Source organism: Buteo buteo, chromosome 1 (genome assembly GCF_964188355.1).
Source record: "Buteo buteo chromosome 1, bButBut1.hap1.1, whole genome shotgun sequence".
In the NCBI taxonomy this organism is placed as follows: domain Eukaryota; kingdom Metazoa; phylum Chordata; class Aves; order Accipitriformes; family Accipitridae; genus Buteo; species Buteo buteo.
This window is the reverse complement of record NC_134171.1, coordinates 26,631,572-26,659,082: the sequence shown is the minus strand read 5'-3', so window position 1 is coordinate 26,659,082 and position 27,511 is coordinate 26,631,572. Positions and strand designations below refer to the sequence as shown.

Here is a 27,511-nt window from a genome sequence, read left to right as displayed (position 1 = left end):
TAGTTAAAGAGTAATTTCATTGTCTGTTCCTAATTTATATTAACTTTCCTTGTTTCAATCATTTGTTTTGGTAAGTAACTGTTAGAGGCATGTCTTCTCTCCCCTTTCCTCCAAATGCCATGGTAGAATGGAGTAATTAGTTGAAGTTTGAGGTGATCTGTTCCCTAACCCATCCTGTAAATATCAATGCTAACAACAGTGTCTTGTGTTTTTTTTCTTTTCCTTTTTCTTTTTTTTTATCAATGTGCTTCTTCCTGTGTGAATAATTATGTGTCTAGAAACAGCCATGGAGTGATTTTGCTGTACTGAATGGGGGAAAGATTAATAGTGACATTTGGAAGGCAAGTATATTGTCAGATTTTAGACCCTTTAATACTATTACCCTTGTTTTGCATGGCAGTGGCTGGTTTTTTTCCCCTTTTATTTTTCCATGAATGTCATTCATAACCTAGGCCAAAGTGAATGGGGGTGTACTGCTAGGGATGTCTAGCTCACAAACATGCTGCCTTTTCTGATCTTTCCACTTGGAATGGATTCAGTCTAAACTAGCAGGGCAACTGCCATGACGTAACGAATAAGATGCCTGCACTGAATGAAATGCAGCTTGAGAATATATGCATGCCTCTTTCCAATTTCAGCCAGAAATACTATCGCTTCTTTGCAGGGAGAATTTAATTTCCCTTTGAAATAAAAAATAACACGGTGGTGTACTTAATACTATATTAATAGCACTTAATACTATACTAATAGCACTGCCTTTATCTCTAGGATCTACATGCAGCCACTGTGAACCCAGACCCAAGTCTGAAAGAGTTTGAAGGAGCAACGTTACGCTATGCCTCTTTGAAGCTCAGGTACAATGACTTCAGAAGTCTCTTTGGAATGACCAGCTCCTTTTTGTGCTGTGCTGTAATTCTTATATGATTTTAAGATTGATCTTGTCTTTTTTTTTTTTTCCCCCTGTAACAGAAATGGTCCACAATCTGATGATGATGATTCTTGTAGCATCAACAGTGATCCAGAAGCCAAGGTCTGTAAGAATATCCACAATGGGATAACAATCAAAAATTTGCAATTGTAAACATAACTTGCAAGGTGCAGAATGTCTCCCGAAGTTTTGAAATTAACTCTACTCCTCCACTTGGCATAATGTAGGTTGACCATGCAAGACTAATTCTGTTAAAGGAATTTGCAGATTTAAAGCTTCTTTCAATTTGGTCAGGAAAGTGTGACTTGCTTTAAAATCACATAAGCCAAGAAATTGAATGTTACAGCTCAAGGTTCTACTGTCCAACTGTAATAACTGACCCCTTGCACAACTGAGTTTTCTGTCCTGAGTGAGAGAGGGCTCTGTTGTTTGTCATGGCTGGATAGCTTCCTGGGGTGTTCAGTGACAGAATTTGCTCTTTATTCTTGAGTTTGTCCCTTTTCTAAGTACTTTTCCTTGTTTATGGGGCTGCTTGAACTCACAGCTAGTAACAAGGAAGTTACTTTTTAGAACAAGGAACTTTGTATTTTAGAACAGAGAATGCAACCTAGTTTCAGGATTAAATTCATAGAGAAAAATGAGACCATTATGTGAAAAAGCACCATAATTAAATCGGAGCCTTTCCTGTTGTAATCTAAGGTTTTTGAGAAGATGCAGCAGAAGGTTTTGAATGCTTGTATACATATCTCCAGATTTGTCTTGATAGTTTTGCCTTGTGCTTGCATCCACTTTTAAGGATGTATGTGAATCTCTATAATTGGAAATCCAGGGAATTTAAGTAAGTGTTTTGGCTGTGCCATACACCTGCAGTGACTGACAGGATCAGAAGCTACTTATATGCAGGAAGACCGTATGTACCAAAGTTAATAATTATAATAGCATTAATGGTATATTTTAGGAGAGAAAACAGACTGATCAGGGTACTTAAACTTCTTTGTAATCTTGATTATTTGGCTTGTGATGTTTAAATCAGATGTAAATAAATATATTTTGCTTGGCAGGCTGGCAGTTAAAAAGCAAGGGTTTCAGCTGTGCTTGTTACAATGACAAGCACTAAATTCTGAGCAAATTAAATGGAGTTGGAGGAGTGATGAGCATTAGGTACCAGTCCTCAGAACCAGAAAGCTGTTCCTTTCATGATAAGCGTTATGGTATGGAAGGCATTATAGGGAGGCATTATTTTGATATGTCTCTTTAGCAGGTGATTTGCACTGGGTAGAATTAGGAGTCTTTCCTGCATGGAGAAATGTGGCAGTATTTATGTGGACGAATAACTCGTGTCATCATCTCCCTTCCTTCTCTGGCTTGCTGTTTAAAGCTCAAAATTTATGGAACTGATAGCCATTGGGTGTCTCTGAAATGGGTCAATGTCAAAAGTATGTCCTCTTTTGTCTACCACAGCTGGTTTTGTTTCATCTGTTTGGGCAAAACCATGCTGATGATGCTTAAACGGGTAATCAAAAGTGAGCGCAGAAACTTTCACAGAAGTGACTGAGAGGAGCAAGACAAGAAATAGAAGAGAAACTATACATGTTTATTTTGGGTTTTTTTTTAAATCACTTGAGTCAAAGCACATTACCTGCTATCTGTCACTGCCTGATGGGAATGTTGTGCAGGGGCAGTAGTGATTGTGTGTGTGATCCTGCAGGTGAAGCTCATGAAGTGCTGATGTTGCTTTGCAGCAGGAGAGGCTGTGGGCAGAGCTGTTCAGTGCATCTGCCTCTGCCCCGAGGACATGACAAGCAGCCGATACATGGCCATACCTCACAGGGATGGGAAGTAGTCCGGAAAGAGCAGGGAAAACCTTCACCTGTGGAAAATGCTCTGGGATCCTTAATTCTCACATGGATGGGAAGGGGGTGCGGTCGTGGATTCGTTGCTAGCCCATTTTACCCAAAATACTGTGAGACTGAAAGAAGTCTGATAGGATTTGAAACTAATGGCCTGAAACTTGGAAAATCAGATTTTTTAGCCTCTTAGACTGTCCTCTGCCACATGATGTGCCTTAACTATATTTGATTGAAGCTTGCTTTTGCGTGGCAGCAAGCACAGATACTTCATTTCAGAATAAGAGAAGTAAGCTTTTTTAAACTCTAAACTCTCTGTTGGAAGAATTTGTTAAAATAAACCTTGTTAGAGATATTTTAGAGATCTTAAACTTACTTAAACCTATTCATGACAGTACATTTGAAAAAAAATTAAATTACAAAATTAGATTTCCTCAATGGCACTGAGTAATGCTGTCTTTCAGCAAAGGGAACCATGCCACCTTGTGGAAAGCTGAAGTAGTTGTCTTCCCCCAGAGTCAACATCTGCAAAGATTATAGCACAGCAAAAATGTTGGTTTGGGGAAAAGTGTGTCATGTAATTCTTGTAAGAAAAGTGATTTACGCAGCAACACAGTTAAGCATTCAAAATTGTTAATAAACAACAAATGTTTCCATATACATCACGTACTTAAGATGCAGTTCAGAGCTTCATATCCTTGGCATCTTGGTGCAGGTTGTTGGCACAAGGCCATAAAAGAGAAAGGGAAGGCAGAGAAAGGGGAGAATAATTACATCCAGCTTCTTGATTTCAGTAATTTATTTTGGTAGGAATTTCTTGAGGAGATGGCTCATTGCACTTGACAAGGATCCTAATTTTGCATGTGAAACATGCACAACTAGAAATGAGTTTTGAGTTGGTACTTCCCAGGAGGCAGATCATAACCTTCCTGGTTAATTTATAGAGCAACCTGCGCCTTCCTAATTGAGTTTCAAGGGAGGTAAAAAGATGCTTTTACCAATCCTGGACTGTAAATTCCTCTGGGCTGTCCCTTTTTACATTGTTGTAAAATATGATGGCTGCATGTAAAAGTATAGAAAGATGCTAAATTTTTTCCTTGCAGTCGTGCAAAGAAACTGAACCTCCTGGGAAACCCATCTCTTTCCCTAGGAATGGAATGAAAAATGGTAAGGTCATGTGACTCAATTTATCCAAAGTCTTTTCAGAATTGGCCTGCTTGGCCTGACATTTGGGCTTGCCTTTATTCTCTCCTTTTAAATGTGGTTTTCTGCTAAGACTTAACGTAGCTGTGTTAAGCATGGATTTTCCAATTCCCTGTCCGCATTAGTCTATTCAGCAGAGCTTCACTTTCCAGCCTTGCCATTTTAGAGTAGTTTCAGCTGTGTATTGATGTCTAAGAATGGGAAGAATGTATTTATACCTGCGGAAGTATTAGGCAGTTGCTCCAAAAGTCTGTTTTCTACTTTAGAAACCAGTAAATGCTCAGGATCTCAAAGGAGGAGAAGGAGACTTTTTCCAAGAGGGGTAGAGGTAGGAGATGCTGATACCAGGTATTTAAATTTAATGACTTACCTGTAGGTGAATGAAAACACAGTTGGAGACATGGAAAGTGAGTTGGTGATGAACTCCTGCAGATTACCTAGGCTCTAGGGATTAACCATTTAGGCTTTTTGAAGTGTTGTGAGGGATGTTTCTGACCAGCTGACTTGTCAGACCATTTGTGACTGTCATGAAAGTGGCCTGCAAATAGCACTATCAAAATAATTTTACAAAATACTGTGTGGCCCCCAAAGAGTTAATATCCATTTCTCTGCTGCTTTTCTTGCTATGGAGGCAGGTATATGTGTTTTGGAGACATCCTACTTTTGCTTGTTTCTGGTCTTCTTCAGAAGCAAATATCCTGGCTAGACACAGGACCATTTGTATATAATCAGCGTGTCTCCTTGGTGATGGAGATAAGTCTGATTTCTGATGCAAGTGTGTCTAGTAATTCCAGGAAAGGATCATATTTTCACACTGAAGTCCATAATTCTCTCTCACAGTCAGAGTAGCTTCTAAAATTATTGGTGCAAACAGGGAGTATTCAACATTTTCCAGCAGTTTCACAGTCCACCTTGTCCTGCATATAATCTCATCAGCACGTGAAACACTACAAAAAGCCTCAGTTCAATTAATTTCAATTAATGGACTCAATTCAATTAATTAAATCTGAGGAGTTTATTCCATCTTACAAAAAAAGATTAAAAGAAAAATAAGGCATCTTCAACAGTTTTTCTTCCAAAATGGTACTTCTGCTTGTTTTTTTAACAGGAATTTTTTTCTTTCAAATCCTTGGTTTTCATTCTCTGTGAAATAGGACCTGTTACAGGGTAGAGGACTAGAAGAAATCTTGAACCCATTCCTTTACGCTTATAGGGAACCACCTTATATAATCCCGTGTATTAATTTCAAGTTTCAAATGTTTTGGGGTTTTTTTTTTTTGCCCTGACTAGTCTTACTGACAAGCTGATTCAAGTATTACCTTCTTTTGATGGTCAAAAACATTTTAACCTAAACTTTTTGAGGGCATTTTTTTATCCTCTTATTCTATGTTTAGCTGTCTTCTAGTGCATTTATAGCAGGCAATTATGTCTCTTGTTCAGCTTAGTTTTATTAAGGTAAACAAGCCAAGTGCTTTTAATTATTCATAATGAGGCTAGGAGGGTTGCTGTTGTCTTATGAGTCCCTGTTTTCCTGACTGTTGTAGCAGCTCTGTGTTTTCTGTCTTTAATTTTTAACCATGGGCCATCAGATTTGTTGCTTTGGGTGGAATTTTTCCAGGGTCTTGTAGGGTAGCTTTAAAATGTCCATATTCTCTATTGGAACGTTCTTGACAGATAATTTAATTTAATTTTTCAACTCCTGTGTAGCTAATCATTTTAGTTGCAACTTAAGCCATAATTATAACCAGTGTTTGTAAATTTATAAGAGTGAGCGGAAGAAAAGTTCTGGTCTTCATCTTAACAATTTGAATAGCACCTTGGTCAGGAGGGGGGAGTTGATTGTGTTGTTTTGTTTTTTCAAAGAATTTTATTGCCAGTAGCTGAAAGTTTCTTGTGAACAGCAGAATTTTGTATTTTGGGTATTAGCCTAAACAGTGTGTACATAGTTCTTTTAACACAAAGCTACTGCCAATAGACAACTAAGTGTGTCTTTGGAGATACTGATTTTTGCATTGATGAGATAGTATGGAAATGGTTTCATGAAATGCAGGAAAACAGATTATGCTCAGTGCTCATGGATATTCCTTAAATTATGTTCTTAAATATTTTAAATCAAAGAACTATAGAGTAAGAATTACATAGTTAAAAAAAAATTGTTGTCTTTTGGTATTGGCTTATTTTAGGCTTTCAGAGGGAAGAATGATAATCTGGGAATAAAATCTTAAAAAAAACCTAAACAAACAAAAACCCAACCTAAAGCCAAAAGAAACATTGTAGTGGAGTTTGGGGTTAGGGTTTTTCCCTTGTTTCTTTCAAAAACAAAAAGGTGCCCTTAGTCTCCTTCCCCTCACACCATCTGGGTAGTCATTTTAGTAGCTTTCAAAACTATGAGTCAAAACACAGATCTTCCGTTTGAAACGTCCAGTGAATAATCAAAAAGAGGTCAGTCTCGACAATTACTATAGTATAGGAAAAGTTCATCCATCTTTCCCCTTGCAGCTTCTGGGTAACAATGGTGAGTGATGGGGACATCAGTTTCTAAACTGGTTGGTTGTTTCTGAATTTGGCTGTTTGCCATTAACAACATTAAGGCACGCTCCCAGCTATGGAGATGCTACAGGTAAATGATGCAGGTGCTCAAAAACATTCTGCTTCAAAAGCAGTTTCAGAAATTGCAGACTAAAGCACTAAAATACATCTCCTCAACTTTTTTTTTTTTTTAAAAAATAGTGTCTTTTTCATTTTGTACATTAGAACTTTTGGAGAGTGTGTTTGCTCATTCATTATCTCTCTCTGATTGATACTTATTACTACTGACATCTTTTGTGTCATTAGGTGATGTTATAAGTCATAGTGTCATGATGTGAGGTACATCATAATACAGATTTCCCTCTAGAGGATATTTGCTTCCACTTTGTCCCTAAATGGAGTCTTGTTTAATCAAATATGAAGATTAGTCCAGGGCAGTGGAAGATGCAGTGTTTTCCCAAATCTAGGGGATTTACTTTTTAAATGTTGTACAGAGTTACAATGTGTTTAATTGTTATATATATAATATAATACATGGGATAAAGTAGTTTAATTTCTTGAGCCCTTCAAAATTTATAATTAGATCTTGCAAAATGTTGCATGTCTTTCACTCTTAGAAATTCCACATATCTCTGGGATCTAATTAGATGCAAACCTATTGTGCAAGGACATGGGTGACTGAACAGCAGGAGACAGGTAGAGGGAGAGATTTTACTTGTAGCCTTAGAAAAATGTATCACAAAGCCATTCCTCACGTGAAAGAGAATGAAACTGCTTTAAAATTTGCCATTCATTTCTAGGTTTGTAATGCAATAATTATGTCTTGAATTTGGGGGCATGTCATGGTTTTGGCTGGGATAGAGTTAATTTTCTTCCCAGTAGCTGGTATAGTACTGTGGATTTAGGATGAGAATAATGTTGATAACACACTGATGTTTTAGTTCTTGCTAAGCAGTGGTCAAGGACTCTTCAGCTTCTCATACTGCCCAGCCAGGAGGTAGGCTGGGGGACACAAGAAGTTGGGAGGAGACACAGCCAGGACAGCTGACCCAAACTAGCCAAAGGGATATTCCATACCATAAGATGTCATGCTGAGTATATGAACTAGGGGGAAAGCTGCCTGGGTGCCACTGCTCAGGAACTGGCTGGCCATCAGTCAGCAAGTGGTGACCAATTGCATTGTGCATCACTTGTTTTGTTTATTCTAATTCTATTACTACTTTTTTTTTCTTCCTTTCTGTCCTATTAAACTGTCTTTATCTCAGTCCATGAATTTTACTTTTTTTTTTTCTGATTCTTTCCCCCATCCCACTGGGTAGGGGCAGTGAATGAACGGCTGTGTGATGTTTAGCTGCCTGCTGGGTTAAATGCCCACGACAGGGCATTATCAGTATTTGCTTTATTAAGGTATACTGTACAAAAGGTTTGCATTGGGCTGCCAGATTTCTACAGGATTGGGAAAAGAGAAGATAAAATATAGGAACACTTTTGTTTCAAAGCAAATCAAAATATCTTCTTGGCCTGTAAAGTTTCAGTATTGACAGTAACTTTGTCTGCTGCAGTTCTGTTGACCAGGGATTGTTGTTGGAGTAGTAAGAACATAGATAGCAATTACATTACAGGAGGATAAATGATGCAGATGGAGCTGTGTGGGTCACACTTTTCCCTTGAAGCATTTCCTACCTTATGAGTGGCCAGGTCGCATGGGCAGTTTAGGTGCATGCCAGTGACTGCTCTCTCCAAGGGGAGGTAGCTTCCCTGGCTGCCAGCTGGGTGAGATGGTGCTGAAGCCAGCGTGCCCTGCCTCCGAAATCGAAACTGTGGGTCACTGAATGTGCTTCCGTGGCCTCCAAGTAAGGGGAAGCCATTTCCAAAGTGAAACAGTGCTGTTAAAAATTGTAGCTACTCTACCAAGAAGTGCTGGCTGGCTGTGTTTGAGAAAACATGAATATACCTGATATTTTGTTTGTTTTGTTGGTTTGTTTTTGTTTTTTAATGATGCCGTTTCTTCCAGTGGTGGCTGTTTTAAGAAGAGTTTTCTATTGCTTCACTAGGTTGAAGTGCCAGTGTCATCTTCAGTACCATTTCTCATGGAGATGCACAGTGCAGTTTTTCTTGGCTGAGGTCTGTGTACATCTTGCGGTATACAACTCTGCACTTCGTAATATTTTAATGTTTGTTATTTTTAATTGGTTTTAATCAGAATTTATTCACTGTTTTCTGGTGCAGCACAGTAAACTCTTTCTGGGCCAGCAGTACTTTGCGTATCATTGACAAAGGAGCCCAAAGGAGTGGACAGAAACTGGGAGAAGAAGCAGTCATCATCATACTCATGTCCCACAGGGAAAAAGCTCCTGTTGCTGTTCTGCAGGCTGATGGATTCAGTGTGCAGGCAGCTCTCAGTTTAGCTCAGCCTCTGCTGATATTGCTGGCAGATCTCCCCATCAGCTTGCCGGCATCTTTGCTAATACACTGCAGAGGTAGTCACAGCTTGCAGTCCTTCATACTCCCCACTGGACGCTGACCATTTCACCTCTAAAACCATATATAGCCTATGTCAGCTCCAGCTTTAGAATGGCCTGTTGATCATGAACTGCCTCTTGAATGTCTGTTCATCATCTTGCTGCTACAAAATGAACTGATCAAATGATTTTTATTTTTTTTTTATTTCTCTTCAATTATTTACATTAGCTTGCTAGTTTAGGGCAACTCAGGGCAATAGCCTGTTCTAGTCTGCAATGTCACAAAGTTTACCATTTCATTGCATAGATTTTTAATGAAAAAAGTGCAGAGTGTGTATTTTGTGTGTGTAATATATATATAAAAATATATATGTATGTTATATATACGTTATATATTGTATATACACAGTTTGAAAACAGCATGGTACAAGCTTGGTGGATTATTTGTCCGTTGTGGACCTGCTGAAAGGTACATTTATGGAGGAAGTTAATTTAAAAAATCAATTAAAATGGAACAGTGTGTTGAATGACAGAGCAATATTTAGATAGCTCTAGCCAGCATGTATATTTATTTTGGTATTAACTCTAGCTCTAAATTTCACTTTAGAAAAAGAGTAGTCTTCCTTGTCAAAATTTCTTGAATTTCCTCAAAGGGAAAAGGGAGTGGGAGGTAATATTTATCTCTTAAGAGATTTAAAAACATGAGATATGCAGTACATCATAATACCATGTTGCTCCTATGCAGGTAGGCATTATTCCATATGCTTGAAGATGATCACACCACAGTGCTGCAGGGAGGCAGTGTGACAGTAAGTGGGTCCTCAAATGTGGGAGGCCCACCAAGGCTCAAGGTTTCTGGACTCACAATTCATGTTTATTTGAGTCTTTTTCAAAGAGTGGGAATCGATCAACAGTGATTTAACTTCATTGTCTTTGGATCCTGTTGTAAGCCTAATTTCTGCAGAAAACAAATTACTCTTAACGATGTTGCTTCTAAAGAGACATGAAACCCTGACTCTAGTGAAGATGGAAGGTTTTTCTGCATTGATTCAGTAAGGTCAAGAGTTCACCTAAAGGGTGTTTTTTCTGTTGTGGGTTTTTTTTGTTTGTTTGTTTTTTTTTAAGTTGGATGTCATGCATATTACCTTTGAAATTATGCACCACAGTACTAAATAAAAGTGCTGCTCGGTGCATTAGAACCACTTACATCAGCCTGCAGAAAAGCCCTCAGAAAAGTACAACATTTAAGGTTAAAGTTAACAAATGCAGAGCATTAGTTTTTAAGTGAATGCACACATTCTTTCATGCCCTGTAAACTCTCCTGCAGGGCTTGTCTTTACTGACAAAGCATCGATGTGTGTGTTGGGGTCATTTTTGTGTGTTGCAGTGTAACAAAACCTGCTTGAGTTATCCTAACAGTTCAGTTGCTCTGCAAGATAGACCCTAATTTGTGCATCATTGCAACTATCATCCTTTATTAGTTTCTGGTGAAAAATATGACTGCCTTTTCTTCACTGAGGAAGCCTGTTTTTTTATTTCACTGCATTAAAATGAAACCCAAAACACCCTTAGCTCAAAGCAAAGTCCATAAACCCATCCCTTTAGGGTGTGAAGTCAAGGTATCTGCAAAGCATCTAAAATCAAAGCCTATTCTTTACTGAGAAGACTGGAGAAAAGAATAAGGTGATTTTAATTTCTTCTTCAGAACTACATATAGCAGAAGGATATTAGTAGAGAATAATAGTGTCCATTCCATTTTTTGCTCAACTGACTACATTTTTTACTTGATTCAGAAATACAGTAATGAATAAGAAATTGGGATTCAAGAAATCTTGACCCAGCACAATGGTCCTGCAACATTTTCTTGCCTTGATAGAGCAGATTTGACTTCTGGCTGTGAGCCAGCAGGAACCACTGAGACTGAAGTATTAAACTCAAAACAAGAGAGGGACTTTTGTCATCCTATGGGTTGGAGTCTGCAAGTCTGGAAGAAATGAGACTGTAGTGTCTTGGAGAATGAGTAAGGGAGTGTGAGAGCAGAAAGTTCAATATTGACTGCTCTAGAGAAGTAATTTATTATAAAGGTTATTTTACAGTATTTGTAAAGCCCTCATATTTTATTCCACAGAAGTTTAGTTTATAATTATCTGCTTGAAATAGCAATTATTAGTGGATTTCTGAATTCTGTTGTGGCCTGAATATCTGTGTGCTTATTTTTGTATTGCATGCACATTTTCAGCAATTCAAATAATACAACATGAACTGCAACAGAAGGCTGGAAATGTTGAAAAATCTATTAGTATGTTTTTGATTCTGCATTTTGAAATTTTTGTAATTAAGAATTTCTATGTGACAACTGTCAGTATTTCTCTGAGAAAATGGATGCATTGTAGTCTATTCATGTCAATTAAATGAAAGCAGTTGCTTGTTCATTAATTGCATAAGATCTCTTTATTCTTTTGTTACTCAGTTTAGCTTTGATCATCTCCAATATTTTCATCTGGAATCAATGCAAGCTTTCTTGATGTGTAGCAGGCAAATATACTGGAACATACTTCTGTCTCACAATAGAGTGGCTATATTTTATGATACTTGATCTTCTAAAGCATAAAATAATTTGATAGTTTGTTTTATTTTAAAACTGTTAAAGAAAATGTCAGTGGAATTTCTAAGATTGTGTTGGCTGTATAACAAACAGTTAATTATATGACCTACATGCTGTGTCTCAGGCAGAAGCCTGCTCAGTTGTCTGTGATAAAGGGCCTTATTAAATACGGTAATGATTTACGTATGTCTGCAGACAGATAATAACCTTTAAAAAGGAAAAACATGAAGGGAAGCAAAGGGAAACTGCTCAAAACCAAGTCCTGTAGGCTCAGAAGTAGAGAAGAAATTAGTAGCACAGATGTAAATCATCAAGGCAAACATGCTCTAATGTAGATGTTCATAGTGGCTACCAACAGCTGTGTGATCTGAAAAACAATCAGTCCGTGGTTTTGTAATGTATGTTAGTTTGTTGTTCTCAGACTGATGTTCTAATCTGTTTTCTCCCTGTACTGGGATCTTTTCTACCCATGCCCTTATGATCCATCCAGTTTCCAATACTATTCTACCATCAGTCATGTGTAATTGATCTCTTGTCCTCTGTCTAGTTGGGGGATTGTATTTGCTGTGGTTTTCTTGATTTTTTTATTTTTTTTTTTTTGAAAGGTACATGCTTAGTACTCAGGAGGCAACAGCTAGAGCGTGGCATTTGCTTATGTGCAGAGATTTGTCACAGTTCTGTGTTCCTGCCAAAGCTCCTTCCAGAGTTCCTCTTGGAAAAGCTGCTGCAGAGCAGAACCTTACCCTGTGGTGAAGGCTTTGCAATGCCAAAGAGCAGAAGTGTGATCCATGGTTCATTCATTCCTTCACCTAAAGCTGGGGAGCTTTAGGTTTGATGTTTTAGATCAGAACTGCACTGCAAGGGAGGTTTACAGCTTTTTGCAGGGTTTGGATTAGAGCATTTATGAGTTTGGTTCTTTGGCTACAGATCATTAACCCTGAAATATTAATTGGATTTGCAGCCGTGCAAACATATGCTCCCTAGAACTGTAAAACTGAGCAGTGATACTTCTGTTTTCATTTCTGTTCACCTGTCTTTTCATGGGGCAGTGTGTGATAAGATGGCGTTTTTTCCCTGTGTATTTTCTTTGCACAGTGTCTTGTGTGGCCTAGCAGGAAATGTGAGTCTCCAGTCGAAGTGAAAATACAAGATTATTGACATACCATGGTTTAAATGACATTTTTTTTATTCACTTCTCTCAGACATGCAGTGTTCATGGTAGTATCTTTGATCTTCCCAATCCCAAACAGCAGTGATCCAAATACAGTATACAATTCTTAAATCTCTTTCATCCTGCTGTATTTATCAACTTTGGTTTTTTTTCAAACCTGTTTTTCTTTGCCAGCTCTTGGAAAGACTCTGGAGACAAGCAGATAGGAAAATCATGTTTCACTTATCTTTATTCAGATATGGTTATTTAAAACATGCTTTTTAGAGTTTTGATTTTCAGATAAAGCAGATGGTCTGACCAGGCACGGAAAACTGTAAGATTTTATTTTCTAAGTTAATACTAATAACGTATAACATGATACAAAGGTTATTTGTTTATTCTCTAACGAGAAAAGAAATTAGGTAGACTACTGTAAGTCAAAAGTTGGCATCTGGATTACTTTGAAATAATGATAGGCCAATAATTATGATTTGCAATTATCTGTGAGCCTCAAGTAGAGGTACTTAACCAACTGGCATTACCAGCAATGCCTGTGTTACTGAGCTCATAGACTCTTGGTCAAGGAGAGCTGCATGCTGGTTTTCAGCTTGGCTTGTTTTGACACTAGATATTAGTTCAGGAGAAAAGAGGATGCATTAGCAAAGCTCTTTCAGGTTGAAGGAAGCGCTTTGTCTCTTGGCTAGTATCATTGGTGGGAGCTGGGGAACCATGATGCTGTATTAGTATGCTAGAGAACAAAGCAATTCTGCTAACTCAGCTAGCCCTGGTTTAAGAATTGGGTCGTACCTGATTGGAGACACTAGGTGGTTTGTTTCTGCTGGGTTTTGTGCTCGTTTTTTTTAAAGACAACCTCTGAGTCAATTAATTAAGGCAGGGGGGGAACCCCAACAATAAAACATGAAGTGGATCTTTTATAATACAGTTGCTGGCAATATGCAGAGAGAGGGATGCAGGCACATGTGCACACGCTTCCACCGCTTTTCCACTCCATAGGGGGGTGTGTGTATTTATACTTCGGAAATACTGATGATGAATGAACAGTGGTATGTATCACATGTTACTCTGAGACCTTGGCATGAAGGTCTACCATCACTTCTGAGTCATGCCAGCATGTGTATTCAGTTAACCAAGAAGTAGAAGGTTTTTGCTCTTTATGTGTATTTTGAGCAAAAGACTGTTTCTTTTATGTGGATACTCAGGTACATGCACTGCCTTGTGGGTGGGGTGTTGGGTCTTTCTGGGTTTTATTGAGAGTTTTTTTGGTTGCAGTGAGTCCTTGGGAAATTGGTTTGTTTTGATGAAGCTGTTCTGAAGCATTTTATTTGGGTTATGGTAAGGGCTTCTTGTAAAACACACAAACAAAAACTTGCCAGGTGCTAGAAGCCAATGGGGTTTCTCACATCTACCTAGCTTGGAAGACCTGAGAGGGAATGGAAGCAGGGAAAGAAGCCAAGCCCTTCACATGGAGGGGAATACATCGGATAGACAAGAGTGTCCCATTCAGCTCGCTTTACTGTCATGACAGTGGGCTGGGAGGGGAAGGAAATACAGTGGATGCTGCCACTGGAGAATTTTAAACATAGAACAAAAATAGCCAGGAAAAAAATACCAAACCCATTCATTCACCGTGTTTACTAATAAGAGATTTACCTGCTGTCAACTTGAACTGATTGTCTTTCACCAGTTTCTTGTCTTCCTAAGATATACTCTGTTCAGTGCAAGGACTGTATTTATCTTTTGTGTTCAGAAAGCAGCTAGCAAATTGCAGATGTGGTTGAGATATGAAGAGAAATGAGGAAACAATATGCTTATTATATATATTTAGTTCTTCACATCTCTTAGGATGATTTAGAAAATGTTTTTTCTTTGCTAGTATTATGTTACTCAATTTAATATTTAAATACTTATAAAAAAACCCCTTTCTTCTGGCACAGTAAAAATCTGTATTTTAAAAGCCTGCAAAGATAAATATTTAATACCCCAATGGGCATCGCAGCACTTTCAGCAAGATTCATGAGCATCTGATGTGCCAAAACCAATTCTGCAATCTTGAGATTAGATGACCTTAATAATTGCTAAAACCTGAATATTTTAGTATCTCGTGTAGCCCTGAAGTGAAGAGCACCCCTGAGTGGTGACCCCTCCTTTGTTTCCTCTTTCACCTTCTCCTTCATCTCCCTTTAAAATCTTAAAGTCAGGGCTTTTGTGGGTTTCCAGCACAGCTGGGTCAGGAAGCAGCAGCGCAGGAGAATTTGCATGTTGGTTTCCTTGTCTGCAAAGCAAAAAAAATAGTAATAATAAAAAATAATAATACATCCATTAAAAAATCTGGAGGTGCAAGAGGCTTTAATTTTTTACCCACACTCACTAAAGGGTTTCACACAATTTGCAGAGTGTATTTGCTGGCCAATGGCTTAGATGAGAGGCATCATTAGTAACTCGTTGAAGTAAGTACCGGACGTACAAGAGGCAGGCTCTTAGGCTGGGTTTTCTGCTTGGCAAAGTAGGCTGGATGACTGCATTCTGCAAGCTGAAAGAAGGCTGAAGGAATAGAGAAGTTTTAAAGGGAAGGAGGGAGAAACTCAATGTTTCTACCCACTGGTGAATTTTATTCCTCCTTTAGTTTGCCAAGGATGATGTATTATGCATATTTAAAATACCTTGGTGTTTTGGGGTGTTTTTTTGAGGACAGTGGTTCCCAAATGGCACACCAGTGATGGTGCGTCAGCTTGGATCTACTCACTGATTTCACAGCAGTTTTTACAAGGCGGCAAATGAATATTCAGTGTCAGCTTTTCAACTCTGAAGCTGGTTTATTTACTGCATCTCAAGAAGAAGCATTAATTGGTAAGTCCAGTGTGGACCTGCTGTTGGTGTTCCTGGGCTGCGTGCCTGTGTGGGCATGGTCCCGCTGGAGGCAGCGGGGCTCCCAGCAGTCACCAGTGCCGGCTTCCTTTGAGCAGCTCCCAGGATCATTGCCTGCCTTCCTGAGACCTGCAGGATGCTGCTGACAGCAAAGAAAGCTCTGTGGCACAAGGCGGCACCGCTGGACAATGAGTGTTGGTCTTTGCAAAGGCAAAACCGCCGCTGACTACCTAACAGGGCACTGGATTGACTGAAACATTTGCAAGTCAGTTTGCCAGAACAACATAGCATTTAAGGACAGCGTAACATTTTAGAAGAAACGCATGAATACCACTGAAGCAAGCGGGATACCGAGGACTGAGTACTAATTGACGTCAATACTTGATCTGTCTTGGCAAGGGGAGGCTCGGGATGAAAGAGATGTTATACAATGGCAGATTTTCAGTTATTAATTGTAAATTGTCTCACTCCTACTTGTGGAACTTGCACCTGTTGAATCCTGCATCTATGTAGGAGGCATTGTGGTTAGCAAGGATTTGGGTATGAGAACTGAGTGCAAATTCATGTCAGTGCCAGTGCACTATCTAACCACTGACTCCAGCAAAGAGTCTAGGGGAAACCAGGCTCGGAGATGGGGTGGGATTTGATTTGGCAGTGTTCAGTGGTGGTGTCTGTTGCTATTTTAAATATCTAGAAGAGAGCAGGAATTCGGTATGGGGTCATTCAGGAACTATTATTGCTGAACCTTTAGGGACCATCATAAATGTTTGGTATGCCTATTAAGGAGGTACACCAGTAAGTCTGTTATGCATCCTTCTCTGGCAGTGCATTGCACTTTGAGAATGAGGTACTCATAAAGTTCTCTGGAGGAAATCTTGGTCTCATAGATGAACTCCCTTCGACTTAGTGTGAGGTCTGTATTTCACTCGCCCTAGAACCTGAGAAAAATTGGGGGGGGGGAGTGTCAGAATTAAAGTTTTTTATTCTCTACCCTAGTAAACATAGGGTAGAGATTATGCCATTCAATTTCACCCATTTTATTTTGTTTGCAAAAAGCACCATATGTGCAAAGTAATGTCGCCTTGGCTCGTTCTGCCAACTGAGTGCTATGGTTGGCTAAACATCCTTCTGCTAAAAAAGTGTATCATTAGATAGTTTTATTATAAAGGTAATTTTTAATTTCTTCTAGAAAAAGCATGCTTTCTTCTTATGATAGCTTATCTTTTTGTTAGTGCTTTGAAATTTGTTATTGTTTGCTACCTTAGTTAAACTTACTGTAGAAACAATTGCTGTAATCCACAAAAAGAAAAGAATTTCTGGTTAAAAGCCAGGCAGTGAGATACACTGCGAGTGTGAATCTTACAAAAGATGTAATCCAGTAGTATTTTTCTTTCTCTTCAATTAGAGCTTTAGATACTAGCTAAAATTTCAATTCTACTGTATCTGTAGTTGTGCTTTTTCCTTTATTTCTCTGTGTTTGTGTGTCCCCCACTATTTCTACCACTCCCTCATTTCCTCCTTTATATTAACAAAAGCATTTTCTTGTAAAGCATTACTGTTACCTCCACAGATACCTTTCCTGGCAAGTCATATATTATTCTTTGTTCCTTTGAATGTTTTTACTTTGCCATTCTCAAATTATATTTAAATTTACTTACCTTTGAGCATAAGCTTGTCTGCAAGGCCTTGATTTTATTCCCCTCCTAGCCAGGCATCTTTAACCTTGACTGACTAGTTTCTTTTTCATGGCAAGATTTCCATAGCTGGATACAGCAACGTGTTGTGTGCTCTGACTCATGTTCAGATATTTTCTGGTTTCTTTTTAGTGCTTTGCTGTGCGATCTCTGGGCTGGGTAGAAATGGCAGAAGAAGATCTTGCTCCTGGAAAAAGCAGTGTTGCTGTGAACAATTGCATCAGACAACTCTCTTACTGTAAAAATGACATCAGAGACACTGTTGGCATTTGGGGAGAGGTAAGAACAGGGTGAACTTCTCCTCTCAAAACATCCTTCTCATGTCATAAAACATCTTGAAAGAACAACTCTGTAGGGCAAGTATGTCCATGCTCTGTGTTTGGGATTTCCCTATCCCAGCTGGCACTGCCAAAAAACATAAAAGGGTTCAAGGAAAGTGTCAATGGTTTTGTTCCAAACTTTTCTGGACAGCAGTTGCCACAAAGACCTCATCTTCATATTTACACCTGTACTAGTACACACCTGTACAACAGTGTTGGGACAAACTGTCGAAATCAGTGCAAGTCTTTCTCCTGACCAGAGATTTGAAAGTGGTGCTTTGAAACAGCATTTTCAATGTTTCCCAGTGACAAAAGGGCTTCAAGGAAACTCAGACTGGTGTGACCTGTGCTTCTAAAATGTATGAGGAAATTGAGACCGATGGACAGGTGGCTTATTTTAAGATGATTATTTTATCAGTCTTTCAGAAGGAAATTAGTTTTATGTCATTAGTCTGTCTGTTGGTTCCTCTCCAATAAGTCTTGAATCTGTTTACCAGTGTTATCCAATTTTGAAGGATGCCAAATTCCCACACACTAAGGGAAAACAGAGAGCTCAGCTCTCTGCTTTCTTGGTTTGGTGATGGGTCAGTACACCATCGATTGAACCATGCAAGCTCTGTGCTTCTTTCTGAATTGGCAGCAAAGACCGGATAATGCTGAGGGAGCGCAGGGAGAAACATGAAGGAAGCTAGAGGTATTGTGGTGTGGAAAAGAGGTGTGCTGGGGACAGATGAAGGAGTGGAAGGTGTGGAGGGATCAGTAAGTCAAACAAGAAGAAGGGAAAAGCTGGGGTTATAGTGGTGGGACGTACAGAGCATATAGGAGACAAACCTGTAGAAGAACATCTTTGTTATTTGATTGATCATGGAGCAACTTAAACTTCAGCCAAATCTTAGTCTCTACCTCCTTCCTGACCTGTTTTTCAGGAGGGTTGCTCTAATGTGGATTTACTACACAAGATCTGAATGCAAAACTGATGTAAGAGTGAATGTTGTTACCTTTGCTGATATTTGTGCGATCTAAGAGAAACAGCACTATCAAACAGAAGAGGAATTAAAAGAAAGACTTGTCTGTTTCAGTAAAAATTTTAGGAATAATATCCTTCAGTCTCCCAGGTTATTGTTACAGTCTAAGACTTGTGTCCAGTGTCCTGGCTATGATCACAACAATGCAGAGACACTTCAGAGGAGCAACTGCAAGAAAGTGCCTGTTTAAAAATGAACGTGAAGTTTCGAGGGACACAGTTAGAGTGCCCTGTCTATTTAAAGTAATTTCAGAAGGGTATTTTATGTAAGAAGTTTATATTGTACATATAAATTAACAAGATAACATTGATCTCCCTTCTTACTTCTGGGAGCAGTTTTATTTAGTTAATATAGCTAGACAAACAATTAGAGACATGTTAGTCATGGACTTTGGACTTACTGCTGACCCTGGGAGGGAAAAAAACCACTCTCTTTATATGCATGTAATTCCATCCATTTTCAGATGACAGAACTTTGATCAACTTGAAATATATCATTTACTTTAAAATCATGTGCTTTATTTTGGTTTAAGAGTTAATGTTCACATTTTTCCATATTTCTCTCTGTCAATCCCATTGTTCTTTGTTGGAAACCCTTGCAGGTTTTCAAGACAAACTGATGAAAAGTTTTGGTCCTCTTGAATGGAAGTTTTAATTAAGAATGCCATTCATAAAAAAAATCAAGAAAAATCAGCCTGACAAAACAATAGAGATACTGTGCTTGAATAGGTGGCCCCTGAAGTAAATTGTCTTCTTGATTTTAAAAGAAATCATTACAACCACATTTTTCTGCTGGCAATGTAATGCTTCAAGAGTAATTGGAAGAGGCACATTTTAGAGAGGAATCTGAAGAAAGTCTGCTCATCACTGACATATCAGATGGAGCACATACAGCAGAAATCTGTTATGAAGGTAGAACTGATGGCTGCAGATAGGAGTTTTAAGATTGCCTAAAGATTTATTTTAGCTAGAATGTAATGAAAGTGTAATTGGGAATAGGACTGTCCCCAAGTTTTAATGATTTAAAAAAAAAACCAAACAAAAACACACTGTGGGTTAAAAAAACCCCACACACTCTGGGTAAAATCCTGACCCTGCAGAAGCTTTGTCACTGGCTTTAATGTGGGATTTCATGCCCTCCACTCCCCTCCAAAAGAAATTCCCTGTAAATTTCTAACTTCTGTGTTTCTGTAAAACCTAAGAAAAACACAATTCATCTGTTTGTTTGGCTACTTTGGCATGCACTATGTTTCTATACATTACAAAAGTCACTTAGATGAAAAAGATACATTGTTGCCATTGTCCTATATACCACAGTATAGAATACTTCCCTGAAAGACTGCTGGGTTTGAATCTTTCTTCACTCGCTTTCCCCGCGTGGCTCTTCCCATGAGAGCTTTCTTCATCTTGGACCATCAGGTCTCTGCCACTCTTCAGCAGTCTGAGACATTGAGGCCTATGTTCAAGCTCCCAGTCTGTCTAAATAATTTTGTCTTGCCCTATGCAGTGTTTTCATCTCTAAAATAGCTTTTGTGTAATAAGGCAACAAAACTTAGCAAAATATATTGCTTCTGGCTGTGGCCAAGCTATCCCTTGAGCATTGCAAGGATAATTTTCCATGACTTATGTTGCTTATCTGCCCATTCTCCTCTTTTCCAGCTAATTTGGATTCAGTTTTATTACCCTAATCCCAGTGTATTTTGCATGATGAACAGATTTTACCTTCTTGTAATAATTTCCTTCTGGAACAAATATATAAGTAGAAAATGGGTCCAAAAAGCAATCTTTGTGACACTTTGTAACATTCTTCACACAATCTGTTTACTGCTTCTGACCTCCAAGCAAATTTCTCACCCTTTTTCTTTGTGATTGACTCTGTTTTCTGTTTGGTTTTCTTCATCATCCTGGGCTGCCTGGTATAATCCTGGCTTTTGTGTTTTATTTCCCATGTTTCTTTTCCTGTATGCTGCAAGCAGCAAAATGCTGCTGATTTGCCCCATTTACATGCATGGTTATCGCAGCTACATCTGCTTGCGCTTCTCTAGGAGCGGCCTATATATCCAGCCTTGCATCTCAGCCACAGCTGTACTTTTTCCATCAGACAAAAGGTTCCTGTGTTGGTATCACATATACCAGCGTGTGTCCCCTTCCTCTCCCACACCCCTCTTGGTGCTTGTGCTGCCAGCTCTGCGTTACAGCTCCCCTTTGAATCCTTGTTAGGAGATTTGGGGGTGGGGAAGAGGTGGTCCGGCAGTACCTGCCCCTTGCTGCCTAGCCTGGAAACCCTGAAAGCAGGCCCTCCCAGGGTGACGTGAATGTGTGTCTTAGACACAAAATTAGACTTCATTAAGACTTGAGCCACTGTAACCAAGTGAGAAGAGGGTTTCTGTGTCACTGAGGTGAAGAAAAAGGTCATTTTTGAAACATTTGTCAGTAGGAAGTCAGACCCTTTCCATTCTTTCTGTTCATTTATAGATTCTGGCACAATAGAGAGGAAACAAATTACTCTATATTTAGCTGATAGCTCCCACCTTCTTCTTCCTATCAGCAGGAGCTTGTCTTACGTCTCGGCAATAGGCCCACGATCATTTCTGTGGGGTCCTGCAGTCTGCAGAGTAGGTGTACAGTCTCTGAGAAGAGAGCTAGTATATATGATAGAAGAGTCAGCAGACCTTTTGCAAATGCTAACCATAGGAGGAAGATTAGCATTTGTGAATTAGCATCAAAAGGAAAATTGCCTCTAAATTTGTTTCCTCTACAGGGAAAAAGCATTCTCTTTGTTCTTACATGCCAGAAGAATTAGGGAGAAATCCTGGCTCCAGGATTCTGCAGCCACCAGCAGAATTCACATTCATGTCTTAATGCTAGGTTTTCCCCTTTAATTAATCTTTCTTCGAAGAGTATCCTATAAATCCTTTACATGTACAAATTGCTGTCTGTTCCCATGACCCGTTGGTTAAAGTTTATGGAAACAAAGCACGTTGTTTTAAGGAAGAAACTCTGCCTTAAGAGTACAGGTTTTGGTGTGAGCCTTTACTATTAAGACAGTTCTTGACTTCTAATATATTTGGAAGAATTTACTTGAGAAAGGATAAACACGTAATTTGTTGAATAACTTGGTAGCTTGGGGTTGAATGAGTGAAACAGTTGCATTTAAAAGACATCAAAGCTTTTTGTGATTGAGACCATTTAAAAATATAGTAGTAGCTAGGTACTATCTTAGATCTTTTTCACACCAAAAGTAAATTAACTTGTTTTCAGTTGCTCTTGGAACAAACTGAAACTTTGAGTGAATTAAGAGGATGCAAGTCTGAACAGCACAGACATAAAACACCTTGATCCCAGTCAGTTCGAGGGGGGGACATACTGTGTAACTGTACTTTTGTCTGGAGTTGCAGGGCAAAGACATGTACCTTATACTGGAAAATGACATGCTGAACCTGATTGACCCCATGGACCGCACAGTTCTTCATTCGCAGCCCATTGTGAGCATCAGAGTCTGGGGCGTGGGGCGTGATAACGGCCGGTGAGTTTTTGCTCTCCTTATCCCTTTCGACTTGGTGCTATTTCTGTCTGCTGATACAGAGTACACGCACACCCGCAGCAAGTTAGGTATCAAACCTATTCATTTGATTGAGTAACTATGTCCCAGGGGCTATGAGAGGATGGGTAAATGCTTTTTTTTTTTTTCTTCCTGGTGTTACTTTTAAAAATCTCTGCTTTTCATAGTTTATCACTTACATGATGTTTTGCTAAACCTGTATTGAGCAAACTTTTCAGAGTAATTCAGCCAGGTGCATAAAACTGCACATGCAACACTATTTTCTTTCATATATATATAAAATATTTCTTTTATATAAAACTGTATTTTCAAATATGTCTTGTAATATGCTTCTCCAGGCTATGTGAAAGCATCTCTTCCTGCTGGTCCAAGTTAAATGCGCTACTTACACTCTGACTGTATGCATGTGTTTCTACTTTCTTGAGATATTTGATTTGATGGAGAAAAAAGTTGGATTGAGGGAAGAGTAGCAGTTTTAAGCCATTACTATTACTTAAAGATCTTGATGCAAGAAAATTCTTAAGGGTGTTGCAAAAAACTGAGGTTTGTCCCTAAAACCTGACTGTCTGTGAGCTGAGGTTCTTCCTTGCTGCAGGGAGCGAGCAGGAGTAAGTGCTTAAAGGCCTTCCTGCCCTGGAGCCAGTCTTTCCTTAGCTTTCATTCCTGACTGGTCTTCTTTTGGTAGCATCCTTCTTTGTCATGTACTATTGCTGTGGGAACAGGATTGTGAAGGTGACTTATTTAGAGTGGGACAGCGAGCTGTCTCCCTGTCCCACTGAGCATTTTTGATATATCAAAAACATTGGCATTCACATTGTGTAATTCCAGGGTCTTTGGACAGTACCCATCCTGACGCATGGGTAGTAAGGATTCAATAACGCTAACAAGCTGCTGCTTTTTGTGTCCATGTTTGATTATTGAGATATTTGCAATAGTAGGGTTTGTTTTGATTTGGGGTTTTTTTTTTGTCTCTGACTTTTGATGGGAAATGTAATTTTGGACCTGAAAAATCTTTCCCAGTAAAAGAGTTTCTGAAACTTCTTTAATCCCCCGCCAAAGTTTCCGATTATCTCTGGCTAAATTTCCAAAAGGAAAAGTGACCCAATTCCATCTTTCTAAATTTTTTACTTCTATAAATGACTGATGGTTAGGGTCTTTTTCACTGTTTTTCATTTCTATTGGTGCAGATTTGTGAGAGTTCTAAAAGGGGCAAATCCAGTTTGAAATTATGGGAAGTAAAAAGGTTTTAACTTCTCATGAATAAACTATTACAGTGCTTTGTTTGCCTCAGAATATGAGTGCATTGCACATTTCCCTTCAAGTCAGATTTTGTAGTAGCTTGCTTTGGTCAGGAAGTAAAATAGAGCCTCTTAAGGGGCACATAAATGTGATGCAGCTTTACAGAGTAAAGGAAGCCAGCTTTGCTTTTGTTAATTTTTTGGAAGCATTTACAGCTCTTCTTTCAAATATTTACATTTCTTTGGAAAATAAAATCATTCCATTATGTTCTTTGTAAAATAAAATAATGAGTCACATTTCTCCAGGCTGAGTACCTGCTTCTCCTAAGATAGAACTGGTCATAGAAACATCAATGTTGAAAGGGAGCATTTAAGAGAAATGTGCCTTTCCTATTCTTAGCCCTTCATAAGAATTTTGATAGATGCTTCTACAGAAATCTTGTGTGTGGTATGACTTTCAGGACTGGAGTCCACTTTTTTTGAAATTTAATTTCTTTAACATTTTATTGACCCATTAAAAAAAATAAGGTTGTAGGAAAAGCAGTGTAGCCATTATTTGTAAGTGAACTCAGACTGCATGTGATGTTAAATAGCAGAAGATCCAAAAGACAAGCAGAAAGAACAAACTTATGACTGAGTAATCAGATGTACAATGTGTTTTGGGCATAGAGAGGTTCAGTGTAGGAAACGTGCTTTGAAGGGTAGCATAAATGATGTAGCATTTTCTGAAGAAGCACTAACACACAAGAAAAAAGCATTTGGTGACAGCAGAACCCAAGCTGAGAAAACCATATTGTTGAGCTGGAAATTGCACTGCATCTGTTTTTGTGTATACATTAGCATGCAGTCCTTGGGCTCATCCTGACAAAATTAACTGTTGGTCCCGAGGTGAGAAACACCAGAGCCATTCACTGATTGCAAAAGCAACTTTCCCTGATCATAAGTTTGCCATCATCAGAGAAAAGTGAGGGGATTGCATTGCTGCTTTGATGGATTAATTGTCCAGAAAGTTGATGAAATCCCAGTTTCTGGGATGCAGCTCTTCCAGAAGTTGTTTCACATGAATTTTGTTAATTAGCTACATCTTCTGGTCCAAGAGCCCGTATAATAAAATATGTTGGATTTGTTGTGAAAGGCAGTGTTTCAATTTTCAAGTATTGTAGAAATACATGTTTTCCTCTATTTTGAGCTATTTGAACCCCATAATGATCTGCAGGCCCCCCTTTTAAACTCTGTTTTGCTTGTAGTAATTTGTTTGGGTAGATTTTGCTTTGGAAGATGAAGATGTTTTCTAACGACACCTGACCAGATGATTTTCTAAGCTATGCCATAGATTGATGAAATAGAGATCTGCTGATGAATGTTTCATCTGAGGACGTGTCTGCTAACTCACCTCAGGCAAAAACGTCTTCTGGGAGGCTGTAATCACTCTCTCCATACGTTACACTATTATCCTGACCTCTGGAGTTTCTTTTTTTTAACAGTTCTGTGATAAGCTAAGGCTTTATCATTTTGTAGACTTAAGCTGTGTGGTGATTTTGTGTTTTGAAAGGTAGCATCCCTTGTTTTCAATTAATCAGTCAGTAAAATGTGTTCAACCTTAAGAAAGGCTGGAGCGCCTTTGTAAAATCGTGAACAAAAGCAGGTTCCCGCAAATTGGTGGTTATGCATGTATATATGAGTATGTATATGTGTAGACTCTGAGCTCCTATGTTTGATCCGTGTATATGGGCATTAAAGGAAAATAAATGTACTGTATCTGTCCAGCCTTTTGGCAGACTTAGTTTCTTAGGTGATAGCATGTGAATTTTAAAAGCCACTGTCCTCTGTACAGTCTTCCTTTCCTGCTGTACTGAAAACAGAGCCATGACAATTCATTTAGTATTATTTGTAAATAAGAGAAGTCCTCACGCTTGCTTAAATAGTTTGATTTCAACATCAGTAAAGTCATTGTCACATGGAGGATTTGTGGTATCACAGGTGTATCAGTGAATAATTGTCAGTGCTGTGTTTGCTTCTTAACAAGCCACCCATGACATGGTTTTTTTCAGGGCTTTTAAAAGCATGTTGGAAAATATTAGCCTAGTGAAGCTATAAAAGGATTGTTCTTTTCCCTTGCAAGCTGCAGGACTGTACATTAATCATTCCTCACATTGGGTTTTGTCTCCCCTTCTCAACTGCTGGTGCGTGCCCTTTGCTTTCTGAGCAGCTCACTAACAAGGAAGAGCGAAAAGGTAATGGCTCATCAATTTTATAAAAGAGTTTCCGTTAGCACATTTCCCTGAATCCCCCTTTATCTTCATTGCTTTTCCACCAATCCAAAGCCCAACTCAACTTTTAAAACATCTATGGGACTTTAATTGCCTGAAAGATCAGTTTCTTCTCTCCTGGTGTCTCCATACAACAGCAGTATATTCCAGCTGAAAAATTCAGTGAGTTGCTGGCCAGGAGGGCTGTGCTGGGTTCAGGAGACGGTTTTGATGGGACAGAATATGGAACTGGTTACTGGACGATGTGGGCACCTGGCATGTTGGACAAAACACATAGCATGTGTCTTTGTACATCCACTAGCTTTGTCACCACATAGTGCAGGTTTGTTTTCTTTGCATAGTTTGCGTGTTTCCTTGGCAGGCTGAGGAGGTAGTGCAGTTGCTCTTGGTTCCTAAGTGATGGAGAGACAGATTCTCTGGTATTAGAGTTTTCTGATTGTAGGCTTTCTGACTAGACATTGTGAAAGCATTGCACTCCCTCCTTTGCCCTAATAATCCCCATTTTGTCAGGTGGTGGGGATCTTTTCATCTGCGTGGATGTCCATTGCCCTGCTTCTTTGAACTGCTGCTGTGTTTCTTCTGCCTAGATATCACAGAATAAAATGAGGCTCAGAATAAAAAAGGGGAGAAAGGCAGAGAGGACAACTAGATTGAAGAAAGTAAGACAATGCACGCACCAAAGATGAGGCTCAAGCTGCCTCAAAAAGGGAGAGCAGACAGCTAAGTGGATAGACGCCACAAGTCAGATGGACATAATCCTGTAAGGCTGGAAGAGAAGAAAGTCCTAACAAGAAAACAGAAATTATCTGAGCTCTGTTATCTCAGGAGCTGTTAGGGCAAGAGTTGAGAAAACTATTGGGGTGATGCGAGTGAGAAAATGGGACAAATCTGTGGAAAATGTGGAGGAAATGGTGTAGAGAGATGGCTCAGATTGCTCAGAATATGGGGAATTAAAAATAGTATCCTATCTTGCTGTTTCAACATGCTGCAGGTTGAGTGCCTGTCTTGTGGGGTTATGATCTGTATTTCCTAGCTGAGACTGTGTACTTACAGATATTACCTTGCTTGACCATGTCTATCATATGGACATGAGATTTTAGGAAGGATACCTGGCCTTAATTAGACAATTAAAAGCTAAGAGAAGTACGGACTATAAATGCAAGTTTAGTGTGGTCGGGATATCCTGTTGTATCTGTAATTTATCATTCTTCTTTTCAGAAAGTATTTTGTGTACAAGCAACACAACATCAGGCTTCAGTGATGCAGTGTGGCTTACAGCTGCATCATTCAGGGAGGTGTTTAAGGTCTTTGTAGATTGCCTTCCCTTTGAGGCGATGATTGAATGTGCTCTGAGATTGAGTCTTTCTCTGATTCTGTGAGAGAAGCTTATCAAGCTGTACAAGATAATGAATAATAAACTTTCTCTTCTGCATTAAAGAGACATGGTCAAGAAAAGCAGAAAATAAAATAAATTAAAACTGAGATGGTGTTTGCACCTGCTCTTCTGAAAAGATAACACCCTTCAAAGAATGTGTAATTCCAGCTGAACTCTTCAAACTCCGGGATACCATTAATCAATATTGCCTATTCCCCTCGGTCCCTGTAACCTTGGAATAAGGACAAAACATACTGTGAGGAATCGCATAAATAGCGCATAGGTGAGGGATTACACTGGAGAAAAAGGATTTTGCTGGCTTTTCTGACCCATATTCTTAGCTGGCTTTTTAGAGCAATCTTTTGCTTTCTCCTTTTCCTTAAGCCAACTGCATCTGAATATCATTTTCTGTATATTT

The 27,511-nt window shown here is 38.9% G+C and overlaps 1 protein-coding gene across 9 annotated transcripts in view; it reads left to right on the top strand.

Annotated features, from left to right (window-relative positions):
• Positions 1-27,511, top strand: part of APBB2 (amyloid beta precursor protein binding family B member 2) — a 208,221-nt gene that overhangs the window by 140,861 nt on the left and 39,849 nt on the right. For 6 of the 9 annotated variants that reach the window (XM_075024851.1, XM_075024897.1, XM_075024888.1 and 3 more), the window contains 5 exons: positions 279-341; positions 769-854; positions 970-1,030; positions 17,437-17,583; positions 22,047-22,174. In XM_075024851.1, coding sequence (XP_074880952.1) covers positions 279-341; positions 769-854; positions 970-1,030; positions 17,437-17,583; positions 22,047-22,174 — 485 coding nt within the window. The remainder of the gene's footprint in view (positions 1-278; positions 342-768; positions 855-969; positions 1,031-17,436; positions 17,584-22,046; positions 22,175-27,511) is intronic. The other 3 variants (XM_075024926.1, XM_075024916.1, XM_075024907.1) reach the window with 1 other exon arrangement.